Consider the following 27,969-nt stretch of genomic DNA (forward strand, 5'->3'; position numbering starts at 1 on the left):
TCGGCTGATTCTCAGCTCATGCAGGGCTAGGAAAAGAGAGTGGTGGTCAGCAGCTGCAACTCTGTGGGTGTAGGCCACGGACAAGCGGAGGCAGGCTGAGAGAGCGCCTACAGACAGACGGGTAAGAGTCATGACCTTGTCTTTGGGGGGCCGTCTTGTGTCTGCAGCTGAACAGAGCAGGAGGGCGAGGGGATGAGTGGGGCGGTTCGGGTCGGGGGGCTTTCTGGTCTGCCTAGGACGGAGTGAGGGACTCCCAACATCAGAGGGGCCAGAAAAGACGTGAACTTACATGTGGGAATGGGAACTGTATTCACCCGGCAGCTGAGACTAGGAAAGGTTAAGAGGCGTGCTGAGCTTTGTTGTCAAGGGTCAGACCTCTGGGACTTAAAAATCTAATTCCGCCAAAGTTTTTTGCTTTAAAAGTGTGCCTTCACGGAAGAATCATTTTAGTTTTGACCTGGGTAAAACCAGCCCAGGATAGTGAGCGGGGGACCTTGGGAACAGACTGTTAATGGAGTGAAGAAGATAATAGCAAGTGTGAGGAGCCTGAGAGGTCTTCAAAATATCCTGTTTGGCAACCACCCTCACCCTGACAATGTAGACAGAGGGGAGCGTCATAGGTCAAGACACCCTTATGAACAAAGTCACAGGAGTGTTGGAAATGTATAGCAGACTTGGAAAATTAAAAAAGAGCACATGCAAGGGTATGGCAGAGATGAATTTGTACCCGTACCTCCTTAACTAGCTCATTGCTTCCTCTCCAAGCGGTAGGACAATAATTTAGGCAAGTTGAGGACAGAGTATAAATTTATTGGCTGACAAAGGCTTGGGGCTTATTAGCACCCCACAGGTGGAACTTCTGCCTCTTGAGCAGTGATTCAGGTTTAAAAGCTTTCAGTTATATTTGACACATTTCCTGTCCCCTACCACATATTGAGCCTCCAAGTTCAAACAGCACTGCCGCTGAAATGCCCTTTCTTTCTCTTTTTGCCCCTGCTGCGTTTCAAGACTTCATGTTCAGCCTCCCAACTAGTCGCAGTCATAGTTCTCATCATGATATGCAAAGCCTGGCATGATGTGCCCCCCAACCATCATCCCCACAATTGGTCTTCTTTTCCTCTATCCTGGCTCAGTCCAGACCCAGAATGCTGGTTTTGTTGTTGGGCGTCAAATGCCAGGCACTGAACTTTTGTCCCAACTGTCCCTTCTGTCTTCTGTGCCCACATCTTTTCTTCCTCCTGGTCTTCACCCAGCTCTCTTCTCAGTGAGACCACCCTTACCCTGAGCACCCTATTTAGTGCTGCAACCCTCAGTACACTCCCTCACCTTACTCTACTTTTTTCCCCATAGTACTTATTACCTTGTAACCAACTGTCAATTTTATTTGTTTTGTTCTTTGTTGCCCTGCCACTTAAAGGCAGGCTCCGTGAGGGCAGACATCTTTGTTTTGTTCACTGTTGATGCTCCAGTCCATGGAATAGGGAGGGGCACATATAGGGACTTAGTAAACCTGTGTCAAACAACTAACCAGTAGCCTCCTGTTTCCTACCTCTCACCTATCTATTCCACCCTGCTCCACCAGATTAATTCTCCCAGTTAACAGCTCTTATCAGGTCAGTGCCCTTCAGAGGCTTCCTATAACTGTGAAGTAAAGTTCATAAAAGCCTCCTCCTCTTTTATCCCTGCGAATGCTTCCAGCTTTCCCTCCATAGCCTTGTGCTGAAGTCTTGGTTGCCAGCCTGTATCACTGTTGGGAGGTAGTGGAACCTTTAGGAAAGGAAGTTAGATCATTGTGGATGTACTGTAGAAGAGGATATGGAGCCCCTGCCCCTTCCTCTCTATCTCTTTGCTAATCTGCCTCCTTCACTACACACTTCTGCCATCTGTACCGACTGCCTCACGACAAGCCCAGAACAACAGGGTCAAGAAACTGATGTCAAACTTCCAAAACTGTGAGTCAAAATAAACCATTCCTCTTTTTAAGTTGATTATTTCAAATGTGTTGTTAAAGTAATGGAAAGCTGACTGACACACCTTATTTCCCAGTCCACAGGGTGGCAGCCTCACACAGTAGAAGAGATGAACACAAGTTTTATCTGGGTTTTGTGCCAACTGTGTGACCCTGGGCAAGTCCCTTGATTTCTGAGCCTCAGTTTCTCATCTGTTGAGTAAAACCAATGCTGTCTGCTTTACTAGATACTTTTTTAACCTTTTTTTTTCTGGTACTGGGGATTGAACTCATGGGCACTCGACCACTGAACCACATCCAAAGCCCTGTTTTATATCTTATTTAGAGACAGGGTCTCACTGAGTAGCTTAGTGCCTTGCTTTTTCTGAGGCTGGCTTTGAACTCACAATCCTCCTGCCTCAGCCTCCTGAGCCACTGGGATTGCATGCACCACCATGCCCAGCTTACTTTTTGGATCTTAATGGAATAATATACTCATATATAAAAGAGTCTGACATTTAGCACGTCTCCAGGCAATACTAAGTTCTTTTCTCTGACATGTTCTAATGATTTTCACTACTTGGCATGCCTGGGGCCCTTAGGCTTAGCTAAAATCTCTTCACTGTACAGCCTGACTGATCTGATCATAACCCACACCCCCGCCTACAACTTCAGGGTCACATAGCCCCTGTATGTTGTCCACTTTATTCCTAGTCTTACTTCACACTTGCCGTGACACAACTTGTCAGGTATCAGAATATGCTGGATCTGTGCCACCATCTTGTTTGACTCAGCTTTGGGGTTACTTTTACTGACCCAGCATCCTATATTGGTGGTCTGGTCTTACCCTCCTTGAGGCTCAAACATACTTCTGTAATTCTTTATAGCTTCCTGTCTCCCACATGAGAAGGTGGCCTCCTTGAAGGTTGAGGTTGTCTTTTATGCAGCATCTGCCTGATGGTGGCTAGTAGTCAGTGAGTTGTGAATGAGCCTCCACTTTTAACCTTGCTTAAGCCCCACAGAAGCTCTGAGGTAGGCAGATGAAGGCTCTTAACCAGCAGCAACAGGGTCTTTCAATTGTCACTTGAACCCAGGATGAGAACATCGACAGGTGCTGGAGGACAGAGCTTTCCAGAGCGGGCAATTGAGCTTGAAGGAACCACATCATGAATAGGAAATACTAAAAGAAACACACACATACCCCTGAGGTCTGGGAAAGTCAAAGTCAAGTCAGATTGTACCAGCGAAGTAATGGCTCGCCTGAGAGCTCTAAAGACCTAGCTGCTGGCCTCACTGGTCCTAATCTGCATGTTTTCTCCCCTGTATCACATCTTGGAGTTGTGAAAGGGGAGACCTTACATTTGTTTGCACAGGGCTCCTGCTTTGCAATACTTTCTCAAAGAAACTTATCCATAATGAAAGCATGCACCAGCACCAGGAGAATCCCTCTCTTTTCATTGGATCCTTAAACCCAGTATCAGTAGCATGAAGCGAGCAGGGAGGGGAGAAAGGGAGTCCTCCTTTATAATCTGAGACTCAGTTCCCATACCAGGATTCCAAACAGAGATCTGAGAAATGTTACTTTGCTTTCCTTGGAGGGCCACACTCTACTGATTGAGTCCTTTGGGGGAGTATATTTTGCCTGGAATCCTGTTCTTATTTCTTCCTCCAGGTGGGTTTTACCTGCCTGTGGATTACAGTGATGAGCTCCTGGTGGCCAAGTTCTTGCTTCCTGCACTGCACTCCTTTAAAAGGTGGAGGCACTCATCTCTCTTTGTTTGGTTTGAAACACACTGTCCCTTTTGTCTCTAGGAGTCAGTGACCTGGAACTATCAGGGCTATCTTGCTGTCTTCTTCAAATTCTATCAGCAGCCCAAAAGTGGAGCAAGGAGCTTGGGTTTCACCAGTACAAGATGAATCTCTCTTCTTAAATCATTATTAGCCTAATACTCTGTTCCAGTGGAAATGGGGAGTGCACATCTTGGTTTTTAATGGATTCATGGAAGCTTTTGATGTATAAGCCCCTAGAATTTTGCTCCTTGAGGGTCCTATATTCAATAGTTTAGAGCTATTTTTCAATATAAACATGTAGTAAAATACACATAGCTGAAAATGTACATTAACCATTTTTAGGTGTACATGTCAGTGGCTTAAATACATTCCCATCATAGTGCAACCCTCACTACCATCCAGCTCAGAACTCTTCTTATCCTGCAAATTGAAACCCTATACCCATTAACAGTCATTCCATGCCCCCTCCCACAGCCCCTGGCAACTGTCAGTCAGTCTCTATTTGCCTACTCTGGGTACCTCACATGAATGGTACCAGGCAGCATTTGTTCTTTTGTGCCTGGATTATTTATTTCACTTAGTGTGATGTTCTCAAAGTTTATCCATATTGTAGCCTGCATCAGAACTTCATTCCTTTTTTATGGCTGAATAATATTCCATGGTATAGATACACCACTTTTGTTTAACCATTCATCATCCATCAAAAGACATTTGGGTTGGGTTGCTTTCACCTTTTGTCTGATAGTGAATAATGCTGCTATGAACATGGATGTACAGATATGTGTTCCAAGTGCCACCTTTCCATTTTGGGGGGTCTATACCCACAAGTGAAAATGTTGCCTCATATGGTAATTCTATGTTTAATTTTTGAGTAATTGCCATACTGTTTTCCACAGCAGTTACACCACTTTACATACCAGGAAAATTCTATGAGCATGCCATGAGGGTTCCAGTTTCTCCATATCCTTACCAACACTTATTATTTTCTGCTGACTAACTTTTGGATAATAGCCATCCTAATGGATGTGAGGTGGTCTCTCCTTGGGGTTTTGATTTTATTTCCCTAATGATTAGTGATGTTGAACAATGTTTCAAGTACTCATGAGCCATCTTGAGAAGTATATCTTCTTCAGATAAATGTCTGTTGGATCAAAGCTACTCTTGATATTCTTTAACCTGACTCTCTCCAAAGTCTCTGTGGGAGACTCCTTTGTTGCTTCTCTGAGCTTCTGCTGGCCCCAGGCTTTCCTAGACTTATGGCCACTTCATTCTGGTCACTGTATTCATCTTCTCCTGGCATCCTCCTCTTCTCTCCGTGTCTCTTCTCTTTGTGTCTTGCAGGAACACTTGTCACTGGATTAGGGCCCACCAGAATAACCTCCTCATCATCTTTACTTCCACAAAGGCCCTTTCTCTGAATCGGGATACATTCACAGGTTCCAGAGATTAGAATGGAAACACATCTTCAGGGTGGTTACCACTCACCCCTCTGTAATAGTCCAGCAGTGTCTTCAGCCATGTAGGGATGATTAAGTCTAATCTTTTGCTTTAATTAAGAACTGAATAAAGCATATTTAGGTCATTCATTGTGTTATTCTTTGAAGAGGTGGAAGGAAGGGGGTCATACCTCTTTCTACCCAAATTTGTAAGTCTCAATATATCTTATTCTTTCGTGTGTTCTAGGGATGGAACCCAGGCCTTGAGCATGTTAAGCACACACTCTACCACTGAGCTAAACCCCAGCCCTGTGTTATTCCTTTTTCACATTCTGTGTATATACTTTACAACGTATACCCATTAGGCAGCATGGGCTTGTTGAGGCCTGGAAGCTGTTTACCCAGCAGAGGTATAAAGCAATGGAAAAATTCAAAGATGACCAATAAGGAAGTGGGGTAAAGTAGACTGCTGCAGAGGAAGTAACATTTCTGATGATAGTAATAGTGGTCTTTAATGGTGTGGTCACATTCTTTGGCACTGTGTTGAGGGTGTTGCATGCATTTTCTCATTTACTCCTTATAGTGATCTTATGAGGCTATTCACTTTCCAGTTGAGGAAGCAGGCACAGATCTTTAAATAACTCCCTAGAGGGCATCCTGTTGGTAAGAAGCTGAGCTGGGATTTGAACTCATGCAGCTCTGGATTCATTAAAGTATTGCCAACTGTGTTGAAGAGTGGGGTAATTTATGCTTTTCATAGGCAGCAAAGGGGAGCAGAGACTTTGAGGAGCCGAGGCCTCCAGCCTTGAACCAATATAGCCTGGTTAGCCCTGTCATTGGATCCTGCAAGCTTCTGAGCAGAAGACCATCATGGCCCCATCCTCAGACCTCTTCCTAACAGAGGTCAATAATGACCTTGGCAGGGTCCGAAGTTGGATGGGGTGGGGGAATGTCCTTACCCCATGGATGTCATATGCCTTCCTGTTTGCTTGTCTTTCCCTGAGAATCAGTGGATATTTTGATTATAGTACAAACAAAACCAGATGCCTAACAGAGCTCCTAGATGGAAGTTTAGATGAGAATTTCTGTAGGTGATGTTGAGCAGCAGGGGCTCTGTGCAGGTGTGCGCATATACACATACATAGCCATGAGTCTGGAAGACACACAGGTGCCCACTTGGTACTGGGCTGCGTGCCTGTTATACAGCACCAAAAAAGACAGCTCAGACTCTGAGGTTTTTTTGGAACAAGGTACCAAAATCCAATTTCCATTTACTCTGGTCCTATTACAAACATTGAGCCAAATCAGTCAAATTTTAGCTATATGCATTTGGGATAAACAGATGACAGGGCCCCAGCCAGTGTGCATGGCACTATGGGATAAAGGGGGGGGGGCGGTTATAGAAAGCACAGAACTGCAGACTGACTTTGCTTTTTCATTGGATGTATTGTATTAAGGCCCAGGCATAGTCAAATTTTGAGATACATTTTTCTAATAACTTCTATTATGAGTTCAGAGAACTGTGCACCCCAAATGGCCCCATCATACATTGAGAGTCCAAACATCCATTTCAAGGCCATTTCATCCTTCCATATTCCCACAAAATCCATACACTCATGTAATCAGCTCCTTTGGGGACACATGTTAGCCCACTTGTTGAACAAGGTGGGGGTGTGAAACTCCAGGTGTGTGATCAGATTGGAGAAATTGTAATGCTTGAGATATGATGCTGGCCACCTGTCTGCCACCTCTTCACTCAAATAGTGTTCTCTGAATCTAAGCTTTCACAGGCCAGTAAAAAGGAAACAGAGATGCAACAACAAACATCTCATAAATGAATTGTGTTGGCAATTCCATATTGTGTGTAAAGGAAGAGGGAAGCATACCCTAAGAGTTGTACTTGTGATAACATGGTTGGACTTTGTCACTATTCTCTCCTGGTTTTGAGCTGGTTGGTCCCTGCCATGCTCTGATTATTTCCTGAGGGTTTCAGACACTCTGAGTGCTTTCACCCAAAGTCAAGATGGCTTTGACCTAACATCAAGAGAGTTCTGTCTCTTATTACACTCTGCCCACCACCTGCCCAGCATCCCATGCCCTGACATCATAGGCATGAGCACACAAATCCCTTTCATTGATGGACAAACAGAGTCACAGCAAAGAGGAATGACTGGAGCAGATTTGTGAAGTTCATGACAAGACCAGGGCCAGAACCCAGGATTCCCTAGGCCTGTGCACTGCCACCATCTAACAAGTACCCCAAGAGAAAGCAAAAATGATTAAAGTATATTTGGCATGTGGCAAAAGCTACAACACAATGTTCTTATTTTCCTAAGTAGTAAATGAGATCATGTAACTGACTTCCCACTGTGCCTATGTTCCAAGTATATGGAGTTATGAGCCCTGCCATACCCTGAGAGTGCAACCTGCATCACCAGAACATGAACTGACTGCTTCAGCCAACAGCTATAGTTGCAGTTGAACTATTTGTGAAAACAGCAATTGAAATGGGGATGGCATGCTTTGTATAACATTAGTATCTATCTCTAAATATGTCTTTAGGAAGAAGAAAAGTTGAGTGTAAACAAGAACTATATTTTGAGCCATAATGGAACAAGCAGTTGGAGAGCAAGTGAGAGAACAGATCACGCGGACCCATGTGATAGAGGACATTCCCAAGGTAAGTACAGCCCTAAAAAGGTTAACTAAAGTCGGGTAGGGAAAATGTCGAGTGCATACTTACCAGCAAGACACTGATGTTTACCTCTAGGCTGTAATATGCATTTATTACATTTATTACATCAATGAAATACAGGTATTTTTAACAAGATACACATATTTAAGATGTATCTGTTACTGCTGTGTACCAGACAATATTAGAATACAGTGATTTGAAAGAACAACAGTTCCTTTATTCACAACTCTGTGATTTGAGCTGAGTACAGTTAGGGGATTGTTGCTAGTCTTGCCCAGGCTCACTTGTGCAGCAGCAGGCACACAGAGGACCCCTGAGGTGTGTGTTCCCAGGGTGCCTCTTATGCACTTATTGGCAGTTAACTGTTGGCTATTGGTCAGGCAGTTCAGTTTGCCTGCAGTTGGCTAGATGGGGCTTCCTAGTAGACTAGCATAGGAAACAGTATATAGAAAAGTTAGAGACAGAGTCTCACTGAGTTGCTTAGTGCCTTGCCATTGCTGAGGCTGGCTTTGAATTTGCAAGCCTCCTGCCTCAGCCTTCCAAACCACTTAGATTATAGCCATATGCCACCACACCCGGCCCTACTTTTTGGGTTTTGAATGGTGAGGCCAGTTATGTCAGTAGATTATACAAGAAAAAATGATGGTAAAGTTGTGCTGCTATCTCTAGGTGGGTCTAGTGGAATCTAGTAAAAGTGCCATTTCAGATAGAACACCCAGACTGGGAGAGAGGCAGATCTGTAGAAGGTGGCTGACCCTGGCATTCCTTGAGTTTCATGTAGCTCAGTTGTGTTGATGTTTAAGGAATAAGTAGAGAGGTTGGTTGGTTTTTAATCAGAACAGAAATTCTTTAAAATCTTTAGTTTCACACATTCAACTTTGATATATTCTATATAAACTAAGGAAAATGGGGGTTTATTATGTTGAAAAGAAACCCAGATATAATTTTGGCAATATCCTAGGAAGGAAGAATATCACACGTCATCTTTGGGGACACTTATAGCCAGCATATTCAGCAGGCAACAGCAACAATTTTGCATTGATAGCCTGGAGTTCAAATATGCATGTGTCTGCATGTAGAGCTTTGTCCTTCCATTATCTCCAGTTCCCAGAGTTGTAATTTAGCCAAGAATCTGGGCACACCTGGGAGGCTGAGATGTAGGCATCACAGCTTACTCCTAATTTGTTAGCTCTTCAGAATTCAGAGAAGGGAAGCAAAGCCATGGTCCTGGGTGCCAAGCAGCTGTCTGATTGTGTCTGCAGTGCTACCAGGAGATCTCACTGGGACAGTCTTCATTGGTTAAGCTGAAGCAGGAAGGGGTTAGGTGACAAGTCCAAGCCTTATTGTGGTCAAGAAGGCACTTTGTCCTATCAATGTGGAGACTGCTCCTTTCTGATGATTTAAGTGCAAACTCTTAAATGACTGGCTTTTTGTTTGTTGTTTTTGTTTTGTTTGTATTAGAGAAGTGCCCAGGAATCAGATATCAGGAGCAATAAAGTATCACCTTTGCTTTTTGTTTTTCTTTTTTTTTTTTTTCTTTTAGATTGTCCAGGTTGGGGCTGGGAATGTAGCTCAGTGGTAAAGTGTTTGCCTACCAAGCACAAAGCCCTGGGTTCCATTTTCAGCACTGAGGAAAAAAATAAATAGAACATCCAGATTTGATCATAGGTGATTTAATTTCCCTTCACTAAATACAAAGCATGAGAATTGTCATCAAATCCACCAAGGTCTATTTTAGTACTATTTGCTCTGTCTTTCCTTCTTGCTGGTCCCAGCAGAGAAGGTGACACTGATAATGGAACACTTGAATTATATAAAGCATCTCCCTGGGCTTACAGTTTCAAACAAACATACCTGCCATTGCAGTGGCTCATAACACATAAGTCTAGCCTCCCACTAGCTTCTGGTCATCACCATGCTGGTTCTTCTGACAACTTTCTCTTTCTGTAGGTTAAGAACTGCACAGTGATTGGAGGCTCTGGATTCCTGGGGCAGCACATGGTGGAGCAGTTGCTTGCAAGGGGCTACACCGTCAACGTATTCGATATCCGGCAAGGTTTTGATAATCCCCGGGTGCAGTTCTTTCTGGGTGACCTCTGCAACCAAGAGGTAATGGTCTCTGCACCCTTGCCAATCTCCCACACACACTCAGGGGAAACCATAGCACTTCCTGTGCTTAGAGACCAACCAAATTGTTTGGGAGAAATGATTTTATTTTGAAAGATATAAGAAAGAGTTTAACACACACCACATTGCTAGTATTCATAATGAATAACTGGCATCTACATCACAGCAGCTCAGCTCCGTCATAAGAGCAAAAGCAGCAACACTGCCTACTTAAATGACCAGATGTGTCTGTATAAAACCAAAAGTTTTACCAAAAATGTCATGGATTGTAGTGTGCTGACTGCAGATGCTGGGCCTCAGAGTTCATCTTCCTTTCAATTAAGATAGAATTCACATACTGTATGCTTTATATTTTAAAGTGTGCAGTTCAGTGGTTTTGACTGTATCCACAAAGTCATGTACCAAAACATTTTTATCACCCCAAGAGGAAATCCTGTACACTGACTTCCCATTCCCTCCCTACTAGCCCCTGACAACGACTCTGCTTTTCAGTTGCTGGATTCTCCCTGTTCTGGAAATTTCATAGCAGTAGAATCATCCAATAGGTGACCTTTTGTGACTGGCTTCTTTCCCTTAACATCATGTTTTCAAGGTTCATTCATGTTGTAAGCGTATTATTATTTTGAATTTTATCAAATGTTGCCAAATTGCTCTACAAAGATGCTTGCTCTGTTTGTCATTTCCCACCAGCAATGTGGGAGGATCTCCATGGCTCTACATCCTTGCCAACATTGGCCTAATTATTAGACTTTTTTGGTGTTTCCATTCTGAAGAGTATGAAATGTAACTTGGTGCTATTTAGAGTCACATGTCTTCCTTGATCCTACTCTTGCAAAGCCATGTGTGCTTTCTCTCCCATGCTATATAAATTACTCTTCAGGGCCTAGAGATGGGGTAGATGCTTTCCTTCCTCCCTCTCTGTGCCCTGAGCCTCTCCAACATTGAAGACAGTACAAACCCTTTCTTGTGGCAGCTACCCACAGCTCCTTCCCAGGTGACTCCTCATCATTCTGTAATGATTTTATCTCCTGGCTGATGCCAGCTACATCAACCACATTTCCAGCATTATCATTGGTGAAGACTGCATTCATGAAGATGACCCTACCAATACCCTTGCCTCTCTTCCCTGGCCTCTTCTCTCTAAAGAATGATCTCATCCTCTATTCCCATTGTCATTTCCTAGATCACCTCTAGAAAACACATCTTCTCCTTAATCTCAGTTGTAGGCATCTCCTCTTTTTTTTTTTTCAGTTCAGACCCTCTAATTAATATCCCAGCCTGAACAACTCATGACTCCACTCAGACATGCAGTCATTTCCACTGTCCCTCACCCCATTCTGTGCTCACTGCCATTGGTTCCATTGTGCTCTTACTCCCCTGCATAACCTTTACCTGTCTTTGCCCCTTTTTCTTCTCATTATGTATATCAGTCAAGGTTCCCCCAAAAAGCAACCAACAAGGTAGGGTTGTTGAGGGAGGAGAGAGAGGTTGAGATTTAATTGAAGGAATTGGTTTATGTGATTGTGGGTGCTGGCTGGGAACATCTGAAATTTGCAGGACTGATAGGAAGCTCAGACAGAAGTTTATGGGGCAACCCAAGTTAGAATTTCTTCTTACTAAACCCTCAGTTTTGCTCTTTTTTCCCCCATTGTATGTTCTTTATTTTAAACACCTTGAAATGGAATTTATATACATTAAGCTTTACAATATAAAGTGTAAAATTCAGTGGTTTTTGATAGTTCCAAATTATGAAGTCATCACCCAAAGCAAACTTCAGAACATTTTCATCGCCCAGTAGAAAACTTCATACCCATTTGTAGTTGCTCCCCTCCTCCCCTCCCCTCAAGCCCTAGACGACCACTGATCCAGTTATATGTTTCTTGACATTTTATTTTAATGGAAACATATACTATATGATCTCTTGTGACTGGCTTCTTTAACCTAATTTTTTTTGAGATTTTATTATATCACATATCAGTACTTCATTTATTTTTATTGCTGAATAATATTTCATGGTATGGATGAATCAAATTGTATTCAGCTGTTCATTTATAGATGAATGTTTGGGTTGTTTTAACTTGGGGCTATTATGAATTATACTGCTATGAATATTCTGTGTCTGAATTTTTGCATGAATGTATGTTTTCATTTCTTTAAGGTACACATACAGGATGGGTGATATGGTAACTCTACATTTCACTTTTTATTGATGCATAATAATTGCACAGAATACAGGGTTTCATTGTGGCTCTTCATACATGCATGTAACATAAATTGATCAATATCACTTCTCAGTACTCACCTTCTGCTCTCTCTTTGATCACCTTCTTCTAGACTAATGGTTTCTCTTCTACATTCATGACATCCTTTCCCGTCTAACTTCCACATATAAGAGAAAACATACAGTATTTGTCTTTCTGAATTTAGATTATTTCTTTTAACATAAAGATCTTCAGTTCTATTCTTTTTCCTGAAAATGACATGTTTATTCTTCCTTGTAGCTGAATAATAATACTCTGCTACATGAAAAACGTGATATATATACAAATATATGATAGACATCTAAATCACATGTTCTTTATTCATTCATCTGTTGACAGACATCTAAGCTGATTTCATAACTGGGCTCTTGTGAGTTGTACCATAATAAAAATGGGTATGCATGTATTTCTAAAGTATGCTAAATTTAATTTTTTCAGATAAATACTGAGAAATGGTATTCCTGGGTCATACAGTAGTTCTACTTTTAGCTTTTTGAGGAATTTTCATATTGTTTTCCATTGTGGCCATACTAATTTATATTCCCAACAACAACAATATATCAGGGTTTCTTCTTCCCTGCATCCTCCCCAGATTTTATTATTGTTTTTGTTCATGATGATAGCCATACTGACTCTGTTGGTATAGAATCTAACTTTTGGTTAGTTGGGATAAGAGTTTATCACCTTACTTATCCTTTCAAAGAACCCACTCTGTTTCATTGACATTTTGTATTGTTCTTTTATTTTCTATTTCATCTCTGATCTTTATTATTTACTTCCTTCTCCTGGATTTGGTATTGATTTGTTCTTGTTTTTCTAAGTCCTTGAGATGCATCATTAGGTTATTTATTTGAAATCTTTCTGATTTTTATTAATTGGATTATTTGTTTGACTTTTTTGTTTGTTTTGGTTTTCTATATTAAGTCTTTTGAGTTCTTTCCATGTTTTAGATTTTAATATCCTATCAGAAAAGTATCTGGCAAAGATTTTTCACCCATTTTGTAGGCTCTCTCTTCATGCTCTTAATAATTTCCATTGTTGTACAGATGGTTTTTAATTTGATGGCATCCCACTTATTGTTTTTTGGTTTTATTTCTTGAGCTTTAGGAGTCTTGTTAAGGAAGTCAGTGTCTGCATCAATATGATGGAATACTGACCCTGTGTTTTCTTCTAGAAGTTTCAAAATTTCTGGTCTAATTCCTAAGTTTTTGATCCACTTTGATTGACTTTTGTGTAGGGTAAGAGATAGGAATCTAGTTTCCTTCCTGTACATATGAATATCCAGTTTTTCCAGCAACATTTGTTTAAAAACCTATCTTTTCCCCAAAATCTTTTTTTTTTGGCATGTTCAGCAAAGGTGATTCTAAGAGGGAAGTTTATCACTATGAATCCCTACAGGGGGAAAAAAATCAGAGAGTTGGAAGACTGGGGCAGAAAGATTGCAAGTTTGAGACCAGCCTGAGCAATTTAGTGAGGCCCTGTCTCAAAATTTTAAAAGGGGGGGATGTAGCTCAGTGGTAGAGCACCCCTGGGTTCAGTTTTGCTCTTAATGCCTTTGTGTGGTTAGGTGCAGTCCACTCAGATTATCCAGGATAGTGTCCTTTACCTAACATCAGCTGATTGTGGATGTTAACCCTAGACTAGTGCTAGATGAGATCACTGGGAGCCAGACACATAAAAATCCCTGTCATGTGGTACTTAACATTGTCATCCCATCCCTGGTAAAATCCAGTTCTCTCTCTTCCCTGTGTATCTGGGCAGCTGGACTGGGCCAGAGAGGAGGAGATGTGCTGGTTGCTTCTTGCTCTATCTCTGGCCATGGCCCTCAAGCCTCCCCCAGTGCCACCCAGCCCTGCATCTGCATCCTGCCTCCCCTGCCCTGCCAGAACATGCCTCATCCTTGGGAAAGCTCCCATCTGGTGCCAGCTAGAATGACCCTCCCCTTCCATACTCAGTGAGTGCACTAGGGATTCATCCCACTCTCTCCTGCATTAGATCAGCTGTCAATTCACAGACCCCTGTGTTGGCCATCTTGACACCATGCCCCAGCCCAGCTGCTGCCATGGATAGCAGAGCTCAAAGAGTCATTTGTATTCATGACCTCTGCTATCCTTCTGAAAGGACCTTGAGGTGACTGTATCTGGTGGTTGAGTCTCATCCTTATAAGACCTTGGCCCTTCAGTGGCATCTGGTGCTTTCTTCGCTTGCCTTCTAAGATGTCACACTCACTCATTCTACTACCTTGGTGATTTCCCCTTCTCAGTCTCCATAGCTCTATAATTTCTAAACTTTGCAGGCTCCAGGGCTTTCCATGAATCTCTTTTCTAACTACATTCTGTGTCCTGGTGAATCCATCCCACCTCAGGGATTTAATATTCTCTAGAAGCTTCTAAGTCCCTAGCTGGGTATGTCCAGCCTTGCACATGTCTAATTACCTGCTGGACATTCACACTTGCCATGTCCATACTTGTCCCTACCATAGGCTCCTTCCTTACCAAGCAAACTTACTCCTTCTGAAGTCTTCTCAAGCTCCCCAAAGTGGCCCACTCTGTCTTTCCAGTCTCATTGGCCAAAAACCTAAGATTCATCTTCGATTCCTTTCTGTCTCATCCCATTCAACAGAAAACCGTGTTAACTCTACTGTGATCCAGCAACTTTGCACCCCTTTTTGTAGATACTATCCTGGTCCAAGGATAATAGATCATCATCTCCCACCTAGATGTTAGAGGGAGCCTTTTAATGCAGAACTGAGATCCTATCATTCCTCTGTTCTGCAACCTCCAATGACATCCAGTCCCATTTAGAGCAAATAACAAACATCACCACTTGCACAATATGTCCCTACCCCCTCCCTAGCCTCCTTCCCTCCCATATTTCCCCTCATTGCTGTGCTACGGTCACACTGGCCATCTTAATGCTTCTCTAACTGACCAACCAAGTTTCTGCCTCAGAAACTTTGCATTTGCTGTCCTTTTTGCAGGATTTGTTTTTTGTTTTTTATTTTTTTTTATACTTATAGATGGACAGCATGTCTGTATTTTATTTGTTTATTTTTATGTGGTGCTAAGGATTGAACCCAGTGCTTCACACATTCCCTGCAGGAATGTTTTATGAAGCATAGAGCCTGCTTCCTCACTTCCTATAGATCTGTGGGCACTGTATGTTAAGCAGCCTGCCCCTCCTAATCCTCTTACTCTGCATTCTTTCTGCATAACACTTGGCAAGAGCTGATATACTCAGTATCCACTTGTTTGTATCCTTATTTGTTCTTTCCACCAGAGAACATCATCTCCACAAACACAGAGATTTTGACTCTTTTTTTGATCACTGTTGCATCTCCTCTAAAGAGACAGGATCCTTAGCCAACTTTTAACTTCTCTCCAAAACATTTCCCCCAACTGCTTGTGCTGTGGTTATTGGTATATTATTTCCATTTTTACTTAAATCCAATTTTAAAGGGAGACCCTTAGGGGGTTTTCCACACACTGGGTGTCAGAAATTATCTGTCTGTCAGAGTAGGAGACACTGAGTTGGAGTTAGCTTTTCCTTAACATCACCAGAACCCCAAATTTCTTAGGACCAAATTAATGAGGACATGACCAAAGGACAAAGTAGCCAACCTGAAGGGCCAGCACTGACCAACTTTGAGAAAATGGTAATAGTAGTGGATTTTAATATATTGAATTAAAAAGAATCTATGTGACCATAGAAATACTGAAAAGAAAATTAGTTTTGAGTGGAAAGGAAGCTCTACTTTACAGAGGAATTATAGTTAATAAGTATAAAAGACATGTTTAGCATGAGAATGTTACCATTTTGCAACCAGTCCATTTAAGTGTTCCAGGCAAGATCAATCAATATATGTTGAAATCAGTCATGGGATGATCACCTCACAGATGATTTACTGATTGCAAAGGAGTAAAGTTACCTTTGGATGGCCAGAATCAGGCAGCTGTCTACTTCAGTGAACGTTCCAACTGAGCATCATAATCGATGGGACAAACATGTGCCTCACAAGGTATGCCTTCCCCGAGAAAGACATACCTGCACCAATGTGAAATTTTTGCCATAACTATTGAGCCTGAATATAATCCTGAGGAAACAAACAGATGCCCATTGAGGGACAATCAGTAAAATAACCAACTTGACTCTTTGAAAAATAGCACTATTACAAAAGATAAAGAAAAAACAGAGTTCTAGACTGCAGGTAAAAACAGCTATAAAGGACATCGTCAGCACAATTAGGGAAACTTGAATATAGACTCATTGTTAGATAGGAGTAACCAATCTGTTGGAATTTGCCTTGTGATCACTGTTTTGAGGTTATTCAGAACGTCTTTGTTCTTAGGAGTTGTATGATAAAAAATTCAGAGGCAAGATTCATGTCTGTATAAATAGAGAGGATATTGTGGCAAAACATTGATTAGTGAATCTTGACATATCATTCATAGTTTTCTTTCTTTGATAGTAATCATACCTAGATCCCATTATTTCATCAAGATTTGGTGAAATGGTGATGTACCCTTATTTTCTCTTCCCTTGGTCACTTGTACCTTTGTACCTTGCACATATTAAATGGTTGGTTCTTCCCCTTGTACTTGATTGTCTCAAAAAGAGTTGTTCTTACTGATGATCAAACCACCTCTTCTTTGGCCAGTTGAGGCCTCTTCGTGTTGACTCTTGAGTACCTTCTATATGTCCTTGGTAGTCTTGGCAATCTTTCTTACTTTCTGATAATGACAAGGTGTTCCTAATTCAACTTATGTATTTCCTGCCCCAAATATGCAACCCTTCATTTCTCTCAGGAGATTCCTTTAAGTAGTAAATTTAGTATTTTAAACTCTCTTTCAGGTTGTACATTGTATCTGGTCTCTGTATTGATAGTGTAGGACTTTTTCATATGACTTATAATTTTTGCATATGAACTCACCTTGTCCTACTGGGAGTTCTACCCCCTCCCCCAGATTCCCTAAACATGTAGAGGGTGTTGTCTCCAGATCCCATAGTCTTCCAATGCCCCCAAACTCTGTTTACTGGGGACTAGTTCATGGAAAGGGGGTTGTCAACGGGACAACTTGCTTTCTAGTGCATGCACTTCTGTATTGTTTGAATCTTTTACAAGAATGTGTTTCCATATTGATTGCAGAATTATAAAAAGGCAAGCAGCCTACTAGATACAGATTACAGAGTCAGAATAGGAGAAAACTGTTGACCTGCCCAGCACAAATGATTCTTTTGTCTTTGTTTGCTTTTCAGGACCTGTACCCAGCTCTGAAAGGTGTAAGCACAGTTTTCCATTGTGCATCACCCCCACCATCCAGTAACAACAAGGAGCTCTTTTATAGAGTGAATTTCATTGGCACCAAGAATGTCATTGAAACTTGCAAAAAGGCTGGAGTTCAGGTAAGGCAAAGGCAGTGGAAAGTGCTATCAGGAACATGTGACCCCATGCAAGGGTGGGAGCTACAGTTCCTCTTACAGTCTTCCTGGGCTTAGCCATGGTCTGTTGTTTCTTAAATTTAAAGATCTTAGCATTTAAACCCTGGGTGTCACTTACAATCATGCCAAGGCCTGTTAGAGTTTTAATATTCTAACCACATATCGGTAGACCATCTGAGGACCCTAAGGCCTATTAGTCTTTGAGTAAAGAGCTACAAAATTGAGATAATTGCTTTTATTGTTATTGTGACAAAATACACGTAACATTTTTTACCCATTTTAGGTATATGTTCAGTGGCATTATGGCTGTTCCCATTGTTGTGCAGCCATCATCACCATCTATCTCCAGGACTTTCTTCTTCCCCAACAGAAACTCTGCCTCCATTGAACAATTCTCCATTCCTCCCTCCATCTAGTTTCTGGCACCTACCATTTTACTGTCTTGTCTGTATGAAACCTGACTACTATAGGGACCTCATACAACATATGTCCTCTTATGATGGGCTCATTTCACTTAATCTAATGTCTTCAACGTTCATCCATGTTGTGGTGTGTGTTGGGACTTTCCCACCTTTTTAAGCTGAATATACTCCATCTTATGAATGGACCACATTTTGTTCATCTACCTGTGGACATTTGTGTTATTATCACCTTTGGGCTGTTGTGAACGATGCTGCTATGAATAAGGTTGTAAAAACATCTGTCCCATGCCCTGCTTTCATTTCTTTGATGTTTGCATCCAGAAGTGGGATTGCTAGATCTGAGAAGATATGAATTTGTGCCATGTGGTAGCTTTCTGTACTGTTGTTACAAATCTTGGTCCTGGGAATGACCTTTGTGGGACTCAAGCCAGTGGATATAACAGCTCCCTCATGGTGATGCTTGCAAGAAACAATTATAACTAGAACAAAGCCTTCAGTGAGCTAGGAATCCTTCTCCCAGTGCTCCTTCTGGGTACTACCAGCTAGTCCCTGGCATGATTGTCTGACCCAGTAAGAATAGGTGGGCTCCCATCAGTGTTAATAATAGCAACGCCTACACTTTGCACTTGAAAAGACACCCTGCCCTTCTGTGGTTCCCTCCTATTTTTCTCCTTGATAGGTAGCCAGGGGCTAAGTGAAGTCTACCAGTAAATGGAACAGGTGGGATTTCAAGCATATCCTCTGATGCCAAGTTCCAGACTCTCCAATTTGTCTTACATAACTGAAGCTCTGCAAAGTCCACTACTGCTATGGTTAAATGGAAGGGAACAGGCCTAAAAGAAGATTCCAGAATAGTACAACACCCATACATTCATCATAGTCTTTAAAGATCTCAGCATCTTGGCAGAGATTAAGTCCCTTGTATATCCTTCCTCAGTAATATTGCTCCCTTTCTTTACCCACATGTAACAATATTCTGAATCTAGATTTATCATTTGTTTGTTCCATATGCAGTCAGTATGAAGTCTTATTCTGCATGTTATAAAACCTTATAAAATGGTATTATATTGAACATGTCCTCCTGCAACTTGCTCTTTTCCAGTATTATGCTTTTGGGGTTCTGTCCATCTTGGAATACAGAACTGTTGTTCATTTGCTGAAAGAGAAGAATAGCTTAGTGAGTAGGGGTGTAGGAAATGACTTTCTGTGTTGTATTTAAGAAAATATTTCTAATACGATGATCAAAAGATTATTTAATGTATTTTATCTTAAAGATTTAAAGCATTGCTTCCCACATTGAAGTCCTTTGATCTACCAGGAATCGATTTATGTTCATATTTATATACAGTGAGGTTGAAATCAAGTCTTTTTCTCCACACAGATGACCAGTTCAGCCCAGTCACTGTATAATTCTTTTCTTACTGTTCAGCGCCACCTGCAGCATGCAGCAAGCCATGCTTTCAGTGTTTGTATCTGAACTGAGCCTATTCCCATGCTCCCTCCTATGCTGTGCTGGCCTTTATCTGTGCCCATGCTGGGAGGGAAGTTTGTGGGCTGTTTTTTCCCCATGAAGAATCTATCTGATAGTGACATACTATGAATAATGGGAATCTGTTCTGTCCCTCGGGTATGACAAGATAGAAAAAACAGGAGGTCCAGTGTTTCAGATTGTAATACCATGAAGTATCTGGAATCCACATAGCTGCAGAAGGTGGTGATTATCTTAAGAAGGACCAAAAAGCAAAGGCATTGCAGCTAATAAATATTGCAGACACTCACATGTGAGGCTAGGAAACAGGCGCCATTTCATTCTCACACATACACGACTTTCAAGCTGTTGGAATTGCAATAATTTCTGACTCGTATTTTTCTTTAAATCTTCCTCTGCCAGAAACTCATTTTGACCAGCAGTGCCAGTGTCATCTTTGAGGGCAGTGACATCAAAAATGGAACCGAAGACCTTCCTTATGCCATGAAACCCATAGACTACTACACAGAGACTAAGATCCTGCAAGAGAGAGTATGTACCTTAGACCCACTTGAGTGAGTGGACATCTGAAGGGTTTATATTCTTAAGAAAAATGTGGGAACATAGAAAGTTAGCATTCTGAGGCCTGAGTATCAAACTTGGGAAGTAAAACGTGTAGGTGAATTAAATTTTAAAATAAGAACAGTATATTGGGGCTGGGGATGTGGCTCAAGTGGTAGCACGCTCGCCTGGCATGCGTGCAGCCCGGGTTCGATCCTCAGCATCACATACAAAGATGTTGTGTCCGCCGAAAACTAAAAAATAAATATTAAAAAATTCTCTCTCTCTCTCTCTCTCTCTCTCTCTCTCTCTCTCTCTCTCTCTCTCTCTCTCTCTCTCTCTCTTTTAAAAAAAATAAGAACAGTATAGCTTAATGTTCCTGGGTACTAGTCTGAGTATTTTCTGGGACCTGCCTCCTTTTACCTTCACAATGATCCCATAGGCAGGCAGTGTTATCATCACCAGATTATTGATGCAGAGAGGGATCCAGAACCTTCATCAAGGGGCACCTAATTTTCATGTGGCTAGATTAGGCAACCAGTGGATTGAATAATAGCCACTGAGCTTTCAGGCTGCATGGGACCTGGATGAGCTATTACCATCACCCTGAGACAGTCCTAAGCTGTGGGCCATGAGTGTCCTGAGCCCCAGACAGCTCGCCTTAACTGGATATCTATGACTTTACCTTTCCCAGGCATTTGTAGCACGCCACACCCACTGAGGTCTTCCCTCAATGCCAGTGCTTAATGAACTGGATCTTATCACCAAACTGGCATTGAGTCCTCTGTGATCTGACAGTCAGGTGCCTCCCAGCTGTTTTCTATTACTTCAACTCAGAAAGCCCCAGTAGAACTGGGTGTAGAGAGACTCAGAGACTTCCCCAAACCTGGATGTACAGGCCTGGCCTTGATAAGCTGAAGTTCTATGTCCAGGCTGTGTTCAGTCTACGCCCAAGGAACACTGAAGCCTCTGCTGGGCCCTGACAACTTTAGTCACTATCATCTGAGCCTATGTAGGCTCAGGAGCTCCAAATGGCATCTTGGGCTCACACCATCAGTGTCTTGCTTGTGTGGACTTTTGGGTGCTTAACTGGAATCAGCAAAGCCTGAGGGTGACACTAGCAGTAACTTACCTAGAGCCTGGTTTCAGCCAAGATCAATACCTGTGTAGGTTTTAAATCTCTTTACTGATAATAAACCAAATTTGATGTCAGTGCAGGACCCCTTCAGTCACATGCCTTTAGTAATCAAGATGAACCTTGGTAGACATTGTTGGAATCCATAGTTAGTCATTACTTTTATGGTCATAAGGACCACAGGCCTGACAGCAAGAGGCAGAAACAACTCTGGGAATCTGTTGAAAGAGGCAGCTTCTCCACTGTTGGCCAGCTCTGATTGTTATAAATTTAATCAATAAATAACAGTTGATGGGACTGAAACTTGTACAAGCATCTTGCCACCATGGAATAGAACTCCTAGATGACACACCCCAACAATTACTATAATCCCTAAGCAGTTGGCTTGAGTTGTCACATTTAGTCTTCTTAGAGTCTTGTCAGGGTGGGTACCATAATCATCCCTGTTTTACCAAGAGTGCAACAACTCCTTTAAGATTTTTTGTTACTTTTGAAGTAAAACCTCTTTCCTGTACAGGTTGACTGGGGGACTGCATTGTTAGGTAATTTCAGCCTTGCAGGAGCATTATTATTTGGCACATGACTGTACTTAAACCCTTGGGTTTTATTGTGTTCACATAGCCCCACAGAAGACACCTCTCTCTTCCTGAGGTGGTAACAGGAAGAATGGCTGCCTTTTCTGGGGCACTTGCCACTTACATCTTTCATTCTCATCAGTGCTGCCCTGTTTCCCCAGGCCATGGCCTCCATACTCTTCACTCACTCTGACCCTCCTCCTGGGCCCAGTTGCGTTTGTCTAAGTCCTTTCCTATGAGATGGTACACTCAGCATTGACGAAACAGCCCAGTCTGGCACATGTCATTAAGTCCTAAGCCCTTTTTGTGGCAGTAGCCTTGCTGGAGGCTCACTGCTGGCTCAATAACTGGAACCCTTCGACCTTTTCCACAAACTGCTGCCAAGATACAATTCCACCTGGCAGCATTTGTGCATCTTAGCCTTTGAACCCAAACCCAAGCCTTTCAATTTGAGCTCACTGGTTTTTACTCAGTTTTCTCCTGCATGTCACATTTTGGAGGATGGATGGAATAGAGAGGTACTGGTGACTGATATGGGTTGTCATCCCAAAGTAGACTACTGCCCAGTAGTCTGTATACCAACAGAACACATCATCTATCAGTCCCCTATGGTAAATGCTACCCAGCTAGTGAGGAGCCATCTTAGCTTGGGCTGAGAGTTTGCAATGGACACACTCCTCCTGTTCTCCTTCAGGCAGTTCTGGACGCCAATGATCCTGAGAGAAATTTCTTAACCACAGCTATCCGTCCTCATGGCATTTTTGGCCCAGGAGATCCCCAGTTGGTCCCCATCCTCATTGAGGCAGCCAAGAAGGGCAAGATGAAGTTCATGATTGGGTGAGTTTGCCCCCATTGCTCTTCACCCCTCCCTGACCCGTGCAGTACACAAGCAGCTTTCCGTGCCAGTCTTAGTTTGTTCAGGCTGCTACAACAAAATACCTTAGATTGGGTAACTGTTTTAGATAGCTCTTTTGTCACTGTGACTAAAAGATCTGACAAAAACTGAGGAGGAAAAATTTATTTGGGGCTCAAGGTTTCAGAGGTCTCAGTCCATAGACAGCTAACTCCATTCCACACAGCCCAAGTTGAGATAGAACATCATGACATGGTAGAGGGAAGCAGCTCAGGACAGGACACCAGGAAGCAGAGAAAGAGTCCCTCACCAGGTACAAAATGTATACCCCAAAAGCATACACCCAGTGACCTACCTCTTCCAGCCACACAGTTACCAGCCAGTAAATCCCTGTCAGGGAATTAATTCACTGATTAGATCAAGCCTCTTACAACCCATTCATTTCACTTATAAACCTCCTTGCATTGTCTCACATGTGAGTCTTTTGAGGACACCTCAAAGCATCTAAACCATAATAGTAACTGAGAAATATATTGTTCAAAGTTCTAGAGTCTGGAAAGTCTGAGATCAAGGCATGAACAAATTTGGTATCTGATAAGAGCCAATTTGTCAAGATGGCACCTGCTATTTTTCCTCACAAGGCATAAGGAGCAAAGAGGCTCCCTCAAGCCTCTTTTATAAGGACATTAGTCCCATTTATAAGGGTGGAGCTCTCGCGGCCTAATCAACTCCCAAACTTCCCACCTCTTAACAGCATCACATCGGGGATTAGGTCCCAACATATGAATATTGGGGACACATAAGCATTCAGACCATAACAGTGACCTCCATTCATTTCCTGGGGCTGCCATAATTACCAAAAACTTAATGCCTAAAACTACAGAAATTGATTGTCTCATGGATGTGGAATCCAGAAGTCCAAAATTCAGATGTTAGTAAGGTTTGTTCCTTTTGCTGGTGGGGAAGGAGAATTTGACCCCATTTCTATATAAGGTTGCATTCAAAAGATCCAGAAGGACATGTTTTTTGTTTTTTTGGGGTTTTTTGTTTTGTTTTGTTTTGTTTTGTTTTTTGAAGGCCACTATTTAACCTGGTGTGCCTTCTCAGGAAGGCTTGAAAAATATCTCTTTCCCTATTTGGAAATTATGGAAACCAAGGCTCAGAGCAGAAGCAATTGGCCCAGAGTGACACACTAAAGCCTCAAATCTTTGTTTCTAGAAGTCAGATGTAGGTGTTACATTCCTTCTCAAGAAAAGTAGTGGTGAGGGCTCCCACCAGTGACAGCAATTGTGGCTATCTCCCAAATGCACCTTTTCTTCCTTCATTTTTCCCTCTTTTTATCTTTTTTTTGTTCTAACTAGTTATACATGACAGTAGAATGCATTTTGACACATCATACATAAATGGAGTATAACTTCTCATTCTTCTGGTTGTACGAGATGTACAATCACACTGGTCATGTAGTCATATATGCACATAGGGTAATAATGTCCAATTCATTCTATCATCCTTCCTACCCCATAATCCCTCCCTTTCATTTCCCACTCTTATCCCTGCATCTTGCTAAGCCTCATTACCACCCTCACTTATCACTTTGAGGAATTACCAAGAGCCGTGCATTGGCCCAGTATATCCTGGGAAGTAGTTGTTGAAGAGTCACTGCCCAAATTGAAACTTAAGCAGACAGTACCAGTGCTGACTGTGCTTGGATGGTGTGGTCAGGGTACCCCACTTCCACATTCATTGCTTGGCCCTCAAATATTCCACTAGTGTAAATGCTCCAAGAGTCCTAGCCCTCTCCACTTCCTTATCTGTTACAGACATCCAGGTATGCTGGGGGTGGGCACTGCCAGGGCAGACAGCAGTTGTGCTGCAGGGGCTCCATGAGGCTCACAGCTGAGCACTACCAGCACAGCTGAACCATTCCCTGTGCACCTGCAGAAATGGGAAGAACTTGGTAGATTTCACCTTCGTAGAGAATGTAGTCCATGGACACATCCTGGCTGCAGAGCACCTCTCCCAAGATGCAGCACTGGGTGGGAAGGTAAGGCACCTGCTTCTTCCAGCTTGACTCACCGCTTCCTGCCCCTGCATGTTTGCCTTTTTTCAGATTTCTTCTCTCTGCTATTGGGTTTGCTCACTGCTTGTCCCTGTGATCCTATATCATGACAAGTCTGCTTTAGTATCCCCTTGGGCCAATGTTGAGGCCCTCTAGTAGGGAGAACTGCGTCAATGAGCATCACAAAATGCATGAGTTAATTAGGTGGGAGTGAGCAGAGCTTAAGAGCTTTGTTCCCCATTGTGTTAGTTAGCTTTCCATACAATGGCAAAATGTCTGAGAAAAACAACTTAAAGGAGGAAAGATTCATTTTGGCTCACAATTGGTTGGCTCCATTATTTGGGGGCCTGTAGTGAGGCAGAACATGATGTCATCCAGGATGCAAAGAGAGAGGGGAAGGGCCCTGGGAGAAAATATACCCTTCAAGGATATACCCCGGTGACCCACTGGCTCCACGTAGGCCTCACTGCCTATAGTTTCTATCACCTCCCAATATTACCACTCTGGAGACCAAGCCTTCAACACATGAGCCTTTGGGGGACATTCCATATCCAAACTATAGCACTCTACCTCTGACCATGTGGTTCAGAAGCTTTTGTAACTGCTTTATGGAAGGAGTTTAGAAAGTTTGGAGATAGAAGCTAGAGAACGAATGAGTGACCAGGGATAAGATATTCCCTTCAAGGACATGCCCCTAGTGACCTACTTGTCTCAACTAGGCCTCACCCTTCTAAAGTTTCCATAACCTTTCAGTAGCACAACGAGCAAAGGACCAAACTTTCAACACCTAAACCTCTGGGGAGCAGTCCATATCCAAACCATACCTTCTCTGGAGCGTGACCATTTGATCGTGTGCTTGCTTCCTACCATTTCTCCCACTTGTTCCTCAAGTTTCCATTTTACCCATGGCCCACACATGCTCACATCACTCAGGCCTCTCACCCCTCCATAAGGGTAATATAGCTGAATCTACTGGCATTTGGTGTCCAGTGGGCAGATCAGGGTTGGGATGATGGCCTTCTCTGAAGTGGGGTGGATATGGCAGGAAACAGCAGCTCTTAAGCAAAGATCGGAGAGCCTGATTAGTCCCTTTACCCTATCTCCCACTCCTAGGCACCCCCATCATCTTTGGTTCTCACACCTAGATTTGGAATCCTTCCTCACTGCTTGGTCCTCTTTCACTCTACACCTCTGCCAATTTTCCCACTCATAAGCTTGCAGGTGGTTGGGAGTAAAGTGGGAGTGGCTTTTGGTTTAGAACAAACAGTATGTTCCAGAAATGAATCACCCATTCATTGCATACGAAAATAAGAAGATGAGTTTTACCATGATTGACAATTACTAAATTAATGAATGTACCTTCCTAGGGCAAGTTAAGTTCCATTTAAAATCCTAGACCATAGATAAAATTTGCACTGCCTTTCCTCTCTACCTCTGAATGCTGCCCATTTACAGAATTGAGGACAGACCGTGTGAAATGCTGGAGTAGCCAGACACATGAGGAGGCCAAATATACACCTCAGTGTTTAGCTGCCCTGAAGAAGAGCTGGACGGGTGGGTAGACAGGGAGCAGCCTCTGGTTTCCCACAGTGAGAGTTGTGGTTGAGCCAGTAGCTGTGGTTGGGCTCTGGGTCCCAGCTGCCTTCTCACCCTGCAGCTGAAGAGAGGTTTCTAACTTCTTGTTCCCTCACCAGGCATTTCACATCACCAACGATGAACCCATCCCTTTCTGGACGTTCCTGTCCCGCATCCTGACAGGCCTTAATTATGAGGCCCCCAAATACCACATCCCCTACTGGGTAGCCTACTACCTGGCCCTTCTGGTGTCCCTGCTGGTAATGGTGGTCAGTCCCATCATCCAGCTCCAGCCCACTTTCACACCAATGCGGGTTGCACTGGCTGGCACCTTCCACTACTACAGCTGTGAAAAAGCCAAAAAGGTCATGGGGTACCAGCCACTGGTCACCATGGATGACGCCGTGCAGAGGACCGTACAGAGCTTTCACCACCTGCGGAAGGTCAAGTGAGGCACCCTGGAGACTGGGCCATCTCAGTGTGTGCTCTGGCCACTAACCTTTTCCCCTGTGCACTGATGAACTAATAGCCTTCAAATGAGTTCCTTCTGAGCTTAAGACTTCTTGCTAGTTAAATGAGACCATGCCCTGCTCCCTCCGTGCCTGTGAGGGTGACAAGAACAGCAGACATTCCTCTTTTCACAGCATTGGATTTGAATTTCTTAAAACAGGCAGCCTCATATTGTACTGTTTTGTTCTCCCTCTATATCTCTGTATCTCTCCACTCACAATCCCCTCTCCCCACCCAAGGTTCCTTATCACAAGGACCACCCTGAAATCATCCATTTCATTCTAGTCTTCTAGTACATAATCAAGGTACCTGTAAGAAACAATCCATTTGCTGATTGAGAATGGGAGACCAGAATATTCATCATGCAAACCAGTACTAGAGTGGAAGCCACTAGAGTCTGTTCAAGGAACCATGGCTTTGACAATATCCTAGAAGAAAAGCAGAAGTTGTAAACACATGAATGAGACTTCAGATGTACATTTCATATCAACACAGTTTGGAGCAAAAAAAAACACGAGGGCATAAATTACTATGATCCCTGCATTCTGGAAGGCACAGCTGGTTTTTTACTTCCTTCCATGTTGTCTCTTAGGGACTCTTCCAGTGCCCACCTGCAATGTTGTTTCATAAAACATTTCCTTTTATCAGCAGAGTCTTGTCATTTATAGTGACAATGGTGATCTGGCTCAGTGACATGCCATATTAGCCATTTAGCTCTTATCTAACATGGGACATCAGGCTGGTTGATGGTAAACCAAAGAAAAGGGAGCCTCCTTAATCTTCTTTGAGTTTGGGCAGAAAATCATGAGATGATGCAGAGAGATCCCTGCACGTCACACTCATAAAATCCATCAAGCAACTTCAAAAGGGCATAGCACATATAATAATCTAGGCTTTTCTATCTCCTGATGATTATCTGTTTGTAGAATATAGTTTCTTCTCCACCTAATTGAAATGTAATTTAAAGTTTTTTCCCTTTGTTGAAGGGCAGGGGGTACATGGGAAACTACAATAAAGTGAAAGTGTGCAAGCCCTGCAGTTTGTGTTATTGGGGTATTACCTCTGCCTGAGGAGAAACCATGCTGGGAGGGTGGGGCAGTGGGATATAAACATA

The 27,969-nt window shown here is 42.7% G+C and overlaps 1 protein-coding gene across 1 annotated transcript; it reads left to right on the top strand.

Moving 5' to 3' along the window:
• On the top strand, window positions 1-27,878 carry Nsdhl (NAD(P) dependent 3-beta-hydroxysteroid dehydrogenase NSDHL). The gene is made up of 8 exons (XM_077107120.1): window positions 1-121; window positions 7,738-7,855; window positions 9,821-9,979; window positions 17,515-17,661; window positions 20,011-20,139; window positions 22,553-22,695; window positions 24,653-24,755; window positions 26,465-27,878. The coding sequence occupies exons 2-8, from the start codon at window positions 7,784-7,786 to the stop codon at window positions 26,795-26,797; spliced, it is 1,086 nt and encodes a 361-aa protein (XP_076963235.1). The 5' UTR covers window positions 1-121; window positions 7,738-7,783; the 3' UTR covers window positions 26,798-27,878.
• The last annotated feature ends 91 nt before the right edge of the window (window positions 27,879-27,969 follow it).

Source organism: Callospermophilus lateralis, chromosome X, assembly GCF_048772815.1.
Source record: "Callospermophilus lateralis isolate mCalLat2 chromosome X, mCalLat2.hap1, whole genome shotgun sequence".
In the NCBI taxonomy this organism is placed as follows: domain Eukaryota; kingdom Metazoa; phylum Chordata; class Mammalia; order Rodentia; family Sciuridae; genus Callospermophilus; species Callospermophilus lateralis.